Genomic DNA, 9,848 nt, shown 5'->3' on the forward strand with positions numbered 1-9,848 from the left:
TCAACTGAGGTAGAACCTTGTAACGTTTCTGAGCACAGACACTTCTTGTAGCAATGTTCGGAGCTGATCTTTGAATGAAACAATCGCGTTAATGGTAAACTCGTATGTTTGAACAATTTTCGAAAGTTGTCGGCTGTCTCTGGCGTCACTTTTCCCAAACTGTGAATTGCCCAACTGTTGAGTCTCAGACTTCTTCATTACCCAAACCATGAAAAATCTGGCAAATTTGCCGAAATGACATCTGACAAACAAAGGGAAGTAAGCGCCCTAAATGCATACGACATGTGTCTTAGAGTATAAGTGAGAGTTATTCGGAACCAGTCTCCTGGCACCTGAGAGAAAACAAGCATTGAAATGAACAAAGCGACTGTCATCATCTTGCCGAAATTGCCGAAACGTTTTCGGTGATTCAAAATCAATTTTGAAGTTTTGCCGACTGCCGAAGTGAAACGACATCCCCGAAGCTTTAAAGCCATATGTACTCGATGACTATACACGCTAATTGCTTTACCAACAGCTGGAGACATGCTAAATTAAGTTCCCTGCAAAATATTGTGGTCTAGGACCCCTTCAATGTTGAGATATGTTAATTTTCATTTTGATCTGGATCGTCCTATTTATAGATTTGGCAACACATGCGCTGTTGACGCAAGGGAGAGAACTCCGTGTCGTTGTTGACATCCTCACTTTTTCAGAGGCTAGAACAAGCTGAAATGCACGTATATGGTCCGCGCATGACGACATATCGTCATTATATGGTCTTATGGTGCGTTTGACATCGATTGTGGGCAAACTATACTTTGTAAACACGGGAGTAAGTTAGTAAGCCTTTAAAAGCTGGTGTGAAAGACTGCGCTTCGTGACAGGTAGACAGACGTACAGCGGTGTGTACCTGGCTCAGCTACACGGAGAGTGAGAAAGTGCACGGCTTCTGATTGCTTACCTTTCTTTTTACACCTATCCCCTCATTCACCTACTATCCCCTTCCCGCCAGCTATTTCAGAGTGTCCTCCCTGCAGTGCGGGGGCGGGGTGAGAAGGTGAGGTGGTGGGGTGGTGGGGCTTTTTTGGCGCCGTTTTGATTAATGGTGTGGCTGTTCCGCACCGGCGTTGAAACGCAGTGACTGACGACAAACGCAGTGACTGGCGTTTGTACGACAAACGCAGTGACTGACGACAAACGCAGTGACTGACGACAAACGCAGTGACTGACGACAAACGCAATGACTGACGACAAACGCAATGACTGACGACAAACGCGCGTGTTGAAACTGGTGAATGATCGGATGTATGGTATTAGCGAAGGTGGAGGGGGGAGGGGGGAGAAGAACAACAAGAAGAGAGAGAGAGAGAGAGAGAGAGAGAGAGAGAGAGAGAGAGAGAGAGAGAGAGAGAGAGACTGAGAGAGAGAGAGACGGATAGAGAGAGACGGATAGAGAGAGAGAGGGAGAGAGAGAGAGATAGAGAGAGAGAGACAGACAGAGACAGAGACATAAGAGCGAGAGAGAGAGAGGGAGAGAGAGAGTGAGAGAGAGAGAGCTACAGAGAGACAGACAGACAGAGAGACAGAAAGATAGACAGACAGTCAGACATAGAGAAAGAATTCATACAGCTAGTCAGTCGGATAGACAGAGTAGTAAATGGCTGAAAGTGCTAGCTATTAATCGCTCTCAATTCAAACCCTTAATAGACGCCCTTCGTGTCAAACGTTGACACCTTTCTGTTCAGGTAAAGGGAGGGTCTCAATCTCGCGTGTTCCTGAGTTCCACTGTCTTAATCTTTGAAGACCTGATTTCGTGAGGTGCGCAATCTTAATCTTAACCCTTAATCTCTGTACCTATCAAGCGCCTTTAATACTAAGCCTACGAAACTATTATTTGAAGAAGTGTGAGGGTCCACCCCTAATTTTTTTTTAACTCTGGATCCACATTGTCATGCGCCTGTTGATAACAAAAATGTTCACTTGAAATTCTCTATCAAACGCTTGTCGCTTTAAACGTGTGAAGGTTCTGTCAAGGCGGCAAAAGGCATCGTGGGTGTTTTAACTTATAAAAGAAAGTTTAATAAAGGGTCGTTGAGGAAGTGTATGAAGAGGCCAACTCTTAATCCCTCGCAAAAGAAAGCAATAATCAAGCGCCTGTTGCCTTCAGCTCAAAGGTCCTAGTGTTGTGAATGTATATGTGTGTGAGGGGCAATAGTTAATTCCCCGTTGATCTATCAGATTGACCGTAAGCCGCTGCTAGTCAACTAGACTTTCCTACCACACTGACCCTTCTAAAAGATACACTCCACTCGTCGGACGATCTTGTAAACCTTACATATCTTATTATGCAGTGCGTATGTGTGTGTGTTTGTGTGTGTGCGTGCGTGTGTGTGTGTATGTGTGTATGTGTGCGTGTGTGTGCGTGTGTGTGTGTGTGTGTGTGTGTTTGTGCGAGCGTGCTTGCGTGCGTTTGTGTGTGCGTACATGCGAGCGAATTTATATCGCTGATTGACATTGGAATCAGCGACGACATTAATTCACAAAACTTTTAACCCTGCACATAACTGGTCGACTAGAGGCGTTGGAAATTAGTCTATGTGTCTTTTCTTACGTAGACTTGTCAAAGAGGAGACGGTGTTCAGATCCAGCGAGCTCCGTGCCGGACAAGCGTTCATTTGAACCGTTTTTGCTCCCCCCCCCCCCCTGCTACCTCATTCTCGTATACAGCCGAATAAATAAGTTTCCAAGTTAAACGCGTCGATTATGTTAGCCGATAATTTCAATTTCATTTTCATTTTTATTACTATATTGTCCCATCGCTGGGGAATAACTTCATAACACCTCGGGGATACCACCGCTTTAACCATTAAGCCCACCTGGCTTGTGTATTAGGCCAAAAAAAAAATAGGTCTGTTTACGGTAACATAGGCCAAAAAAATAGGGTCGGTAGGTCGGGATTTTTTTTTCTTTTTTTCTTTTTCAAAAAAACCATATTTTTACGTTATTTTGCCAAAAAAAACCAAGATTTTTTTTTCCCCCCCAAATGCCAAAAAAAAAAGTCTAGGGTCGCGCGAAAAAACTAGGGTCGGTCGGGTTACCGTAAACAGACCTATTTTTTTTTTTGGGCCTTATACTGTCAACTCTAACAAGACATTTTCCGCCAGTCGTCTCCAGGCGTGTAATCATGAACTTACTCTCTGCACTGTGAGCCATATATTTGCTGGCAGTCGCAGCTCGTACATTATGTAATTATTGGCTGAAAAGGATCTCCACAGGGAATGAGTGATAGGCAGTTGTAGGAACAGAAAAGTCACAGACAGAAGAGAACTAATAACGATAAAAACGGTAGGCTTTGACTGGCTAACACAAACCTAAATTTTGTGTTTGTTTGTTTGTTCGTTCATGGGCTGAAACTCCCACGGCTTTTACGTGTATGACCGTTTTTACCCCGCCATTTAGGCAGCCATACGCCGCTTTCGGAGGAAGCATGCTGGGTATTTTCGTGTTTCTATAACCCACCGAACTCTGACATGGATTACAGGATCTTTTTCGTGCGCACTTGGTCTTGTGCTTGCGTGTACACACGGGGGTGTTCGGACACCGAGGAGAGTCTGCACACAAAGTTGACTCTGAGAAATAAATCTCTCGCCGAACGTGGGGACGAACTCACGCTGACAGCGGCCAACTGGATACAAATCCAGCGCGCTACCGACTGAGCTACATCCCCGCCCAAACCTAAATAAGGTGGGGAGATTGACTAATAATTCACAGGCGGGTACACTGTTTTGTGTGGGTTTTCTTGTTTAGCTCTTTCGGGGGAATACGGAGATAGTGTGCGTGTGTGTGTGTGTAGCCTCTATATGTGTGTGTTAGTGTATGTGTGTGTGTGTGTGTGTGTGTGTGTGTGTGTGTGTGTGTGTGTGTGTGTGTGTGTGAGTGTTAGTATATATATATATATCCCATGACCTCCCTTCTTTGTCTCTGTTACTTCAGTATGGGTATATATGTTGTATTTTTATAGCTCAATAAATACATCATGGACTCAAAAAAATATATGATAGTGCAGATTCCGATTTGGGCGAAGAACTACTTTGCTCCCGACCTTTGACCTCGCGCCGAACAATGTGACACATTTGTATGAAGTTCCAAAATCGTATTGCACGGCTCAGAAAACCATATCAGTTGCACGCAAAAATGAATCTCAGAACTGATCTGATGTATGAGATGCAATAAGCAAACGTTTCTTTCATTATGAAAGCAATGCAGGTGGGAAAAAACGAACATTCAACTTACAAGATAACCAGATGCTAGCGAACCAAAACAAAAACACGAGTACCCTCCCCTTGCTTCGTTAGCAGACGACTTTTGAGAATCTGTCAGACCGTCCTTACCTGGCACGGTTGGGCTTCGCTATCATCAGCTGTTTCACGTGTTTTGCGAGCAAGTCTACTCTTTTGCCTGGCTCTGCAGTAAGTCCACATTGGCGATGAAGGTATCTAAGAACTTAACATGTGTGTATTTTTCCGTAATCCAGTCATATTCTTTCAAAATGCAATCAAGCGGCGGTGACAGACTTGGGTCCTGTTTTCATCGCATCAATACCAGTTTAGGTTCATGCAAACACACTCGCAAAACAGTTTATCATGTAGATACATTTCAAATAGGGAGCAAATGGTTAAATCTACATATGTGTTCCCTAAAATTTGCTTCTCTGTCAATAAGACTAATTGTATAATAATGCGTTCGAAAAAAACAACGTGGAATCGATTCTGAATCGAGTCGAGTAAGCCAAATGGGGGCCAAACCGGTTTCCCCGTTCCGCCGACCTGAAACGCAAAAGAATTGTGCGCTTCAACTAAATGGATTTCTATACGACTTCATTACTTTCTTGCAACTTATGAACCTTTACTTAACGCTTTTAAACGGTCTGAAAGTAGTGTTACCGCGTACTTATAGATGCACTCATTCGTTTTATTTTTTCAGCGACGGTCACTTAGTTTAAGGTTGCAAAAAGGCCATGTCTCGCTGAAAACACTGTTTCACACTCCACAGATCGCAAAAGTGCCGCTAGTAGTCTACACTTTGTGTTTGATGGTAGAATGGGATATACAGATTACAACACTCGTGGTTTTTTATATGGCTTGTATTTCAGTCAAGACCCAGCGGGAATATCAATCGAGAGCCACTCGCCAAAGGCTCGTGTCTCCCGATGATATTCATCCGCTGGGTCTTGACTGAAATACAAGCCATATAAAAAACCACTCGTGTTGTAACCTATACATATATATATATGTGTGTGTGTGTGTTAGTGTGTGTGTGTGTTCGTACGTGTCCATGTGTGCGTGCGTAAGTGCGTACGTGCGTGTGTTCGTGCAAGCGCGTTTGCGCAGTGTAAGCCCATACGTTTTCGGTCATTGTGACATACACACATGAGTCACTGCACTGCTTTTTCTTCAGACTCTGAAATCTTACACCCTCCAACAAAAAGCGACGAGGCAAGTTTTTGTAGCACACACAAAACAGCAGTGAACGAGGGAACAACATTGACAATGCACGATTGTGTGAGTGTGTTAAACACAGGTACGAGTATTGTGGTTGGAAGTCACCTGTTCCTGTAATCTGAACGCTCTCATTACCTGTGGCATTGATCGCAGTGTGCACCTTGCTCGCACATAAACACACCTATTTCCCCCAATACCTGTACATGTTGTGTGATGCGATGCAGTGGGAAACAGGACATCCTGTACATAATTATACTCTGTTCCGCCCAAACGCTAGTGCAGTTATTTTGGGAACTCAAAATAATGTTAAGCTGCAAGTTCGCTTTGAACAGTGACCGTAACACATCATCCTTGATTATACATTTAAACGGCGTTTGTCATGGAGATATGTTAAGCTGCAAGTTCGCTTTGAACAGTGACCGTAACACATCATCCTTGATTATACATTTAAACGGCGTTTGTCATGGAGATATGTTAAGCTGCAAGTTCGCTTTGAACAGTGACCGTAACACATCATCCTTGATTATACATTTAAATGGCGTTTGTCATGGAGATATGTTAAGCTGCAAGTTCGCTTTGAACAGTGACCGTAACACATCATCCTTGATTATACATTTAAACGGCGTTTGTCATGGAGATAGTTGGTGAAACTTGCCAATGGCATTTCCTGTTTTTTTTTAAAAAGCCCAAAATAATAATTATTCACCCTAGCAGTGCTCACATTACTATACATTACAATTGTCCAACTGCAATGGTTTTCCGTCTCCCCAGTACAACACCTTGTACAGTGAATTAGAGGGTAATCATCATATCCTGTTGAACACATCCAGCATTCAGTTGTTTGAAGTCTATGCGTGTAATTCCTTGAGTCAGAGAAATAAAAGACGATCCGCATGCGCAGTTGGAGCAAAATGACAATAGCAACCATTTTATTGGCACATTCAAATCTCATTTTCAAAACTCACGTTACGCTTTTTCTAAAGCTGTTAATCCGGCTACATAAGAAGTCAAATTAAAAGCTAAAAAAAGTCGTTCTGCTTGCCATCCGTCTTTTTCGAATACCCCCCCCCCCCCTCCCTTTACCACTGGGTCAACTGTTTGTTGGACGAGAGTGCTTGCGAAATGTATCGATCGACTCCAGTGTGGTCGACGAGAACTGAGCGTTACGGCAGAGTGTGATAATCGGGCATTGCATTACTGACTGAACAGCAGACGATCATATTGCGCAGACGACAGATGAGCTACTTTGCCTGTCACGGCGCGTGTTTACAGGTCAACAACGTACTCGAAGCCCACCTGTTACGCTGGTAACGTCACCACAATATATCCAACGTTTCTACGGCGCAATTCATGCGTGCCTAACTGTATTCTGCGCACGATTTTACGACGACCGCAGTAAACAGGCAAATTGCTGACGGAGTCTTTTGACTTTTTTTCCCGTAAAATTTGTTTAACATGTTCAGCAAAAATGAAAAATATGCAGAAACTAACAGACATACAGACAGACAGGCAGGCAGGCTGACACACACACACACACACACACATATTCACACACACACACAAACAATATGCAGAAAACAAACACACACACACACACACACACCCACACCCACACACAATATGCAGAAAACAAACACACAGGCAGACAGGGTGACAGAGAGAGAGAGAGAGAGAGAGAGAGAGAGAGAGAGAGAGAGAGAGAGAGAGAGAGAGAGAGAGAGAGAGAGAGAGAGAGAGAGAGACACGCACACGGTACACACACACACACACACACACACACACACACACACACACAGAGTTATACACACATTCACATAGCAAACAGGGGGGGGGGGGGGGGTCCGCATTCAACAAGTTTTGCTGACCGTGCATTGTGGATTGAGTGCTGAGCACAAAGACAGCGACAGCAGGACTGGAATGTCGCACACACATTAATTGCTCTGTCACAAATAAAACCTGTTGCATTCACACACACACACACGCGCGCGCACACACACACACACACACACACACGCGCGGTCGCAGGCACACACACACACACACACACACATACTAACAACAACACACACACACACACACACACACACACACACACACACACGCGCGCGCTCGCATGTACGCTCACACACACACACACACACACACACACACACACACACGCGCGCGCTCGCAGGCACACACAAACACAAACACACACACACACACACGCTGCATACAAACATTCCCGCTCTTCACACATGTGTTGAGTAATGCCAGCATTCACTTCTCTACATAAAGTTTAACTCAAACACTCCGTTCGCTAAAACTCGTAGGACCGACTTCTCCCAACGTAACAAAGAGAGGTCCCCACAGCGCAACATGAATAAAACCTGTTGCATTCACATGCAAGATGAATAATAATAGATCTGGGACACGAATAGGAAGCCGAACACTATCGTTAATCCCGTTTATGACCAGAGCCTCTGACTGTGTTGCTATATTGTGCTTTAATGCTCATACCTTCCCGTGAAAAGTGCTGCTCACCATCTGGCATCTCAGATCTGGTCAGGATTTGACGCGAGGTAAGGCCATCTCCACGTCTCTACACAGCCGTCTCCACGTCTCTACATAGCCGTCTCCACGTCTCTACACAGCCGTCTCCACGTCTCTACACAGCCGTCTTCACGTCTCTACACAGCCGTCTCCACGTCTCTACACAGCTGTCTCCACGTCTCTACACAGCCGTCACCACGTCTCTACACAGCCGTCTCCACGTCTCTACACTGCCGTCAGTCACCACGTCTCTACACAGCCGTCCCCACGTCTCTACACAGCCGTCTCCACGTCTCTACACAGCCGTCAGTCTCCACGTCTCTACACAGCCGTCAGTCTCCACGTCTATACACAGCTGTCACCACGTCTCTACACAGCCGTCAGTCACCACGTCTATACACAGCTGTCTCCACGTCTCTACACAGCCGTCTCCACGTCTCTACACAGCCGTCAGTCACCACGTCTCTACACAGCCGTCAGTCTCCACGTCTCTACACAGCCGTCAGTCACCACGTCTCTACACTGCCGTCTCCACGTCTCTACACAGCCGTCACCACGTCTCTACACAGCCGTCCCCACGTCTCTACACTGCCGTCCCCACGTCTCTACACAGCCGTCAGTCACCACGTCTCTACACAGCCGTCTCCACGTCTCTACACAGCCGTCACCACGTCTCTACACAGCCGTCAGTCACCACGTCTCTACACAGACGTCTCTACACAGCCGTCTCCACGTCTCTACACCCAGGCTGCTGATTGTTGGTATGTGTCCAGGTGGAGGCTGGCACTTATCCCATTTTAAAGCCTGGCCTGATGTGAGATGGTGGCGAGTTGAATTGTTTACACGGAAAGGACTGTGCCGTTAACCGATAAAGTGTGACAGTTATCACTCTGCCCTCATATTGACATATATAACCTGCCGCGAGTATCAGCCCTAGCGTGTTATCATCACTTTCAATGTCACGCACGTGTCGACCAATTTTATTTCACCACGCCATGCTTAATTGTCTGTATTTCACTTTATAACCGCTGCTGTCACCAATGTATAGGTAAGGTTGGATTGGAATCGTTTAATATTACATAAATGTATACATTGTCTCAAGTGTTTGCTATACCAACCATTACTGTCCTAATCTTACTGTCTTTTTTTTTTAATTCACTCAATTGATCGTGACATCTGGTTGTGCCCATGCAGGGATAATGATAGGTCGACAGTCACGTAATTGTAATACAAGGTCGACAGTCACACAATTGTAATACAAACTACAAAGTGGGGGTGTTTGTGTCTGCATCCATCTCTTTCAACGCAGGTTTATTTTGGTTGCGTCAGACTCAAATATATAGTGAGATAGGGCAAATTCCAGTTCCTGTTTGAAACCTCGTTCAGTTAACAGGACGTTATTAATAGCAACAAGGACAACTGCGCATTAGCAACTAATATAGTCAATACAGATAATGTAGTATAACGATACGAATGCATTACTAACTTATATCAATCACATGTACAGAAGTTCGGGTTCTCTTGTGACTACAAACACTGTATTATACTTTAGGCCTACTCAGTAAGTATCTGGTATGACATTCTGAAACTAACCTTATCTTTTCCCAACCAGCAATCCATAATAAGGCCAATCGAGTTTTCCGTTTTCGAGGGAACATTGTGATACTGATCCTACTCTTTCTCAATTCTTACTCATGTAATTCATTATTAGACCAACGCGCAGCCTGTTTCGATCGGGTTTTCCTGTCCCCACTGTTACGTCCCAGGCCGCATCTCGGCTCATCAAACAGGACTTAATACAATTAAAACCAGTTGGCAACGACTCGTCAGTTT

General features: G+C 44.8%; 1 protein-coding gene across 1 annotated transcript in view; it reads left to right on the top strand.

The window, feature by feature from the left end:
- Positions 1-8,770, top strand: part of LOC138961094 (guanine nucleotide exchange factor subunit RIC1-like) — a 16,234-nt gene extending 7,464 nt beyond the window's left edge. Inside the window, exon 2 of the mRNA XM_070332691.1 lies at positions 8,073-8,770. Coding sequence (XP_070188792.1) covers positions 8,073-8,770 — 698 coding nt within the window. The remainder of the gene's footprint in view (positions 1-8,072) is intronic.
- The last annotated feature ends 1,078 nt before the right edge of the window (positions 8,771-9,848 follow it).

This window comes from Littorina saxatilis, linkage group LG3 (assembly GCF_037325665.1).
Source record: "Littorina saxatilis isolate snail1 linkage group LG3, US_GU_Lsax_2.0, whole genome shotgun sequence".
NCBI classification, from domain to species: domain Eukaryota; kingdom Metazoa; phylum Mollusca; class Gastropoda; order Littorinimorpha; family Littorinidae; genus Littorina; species Littorina saxatilis.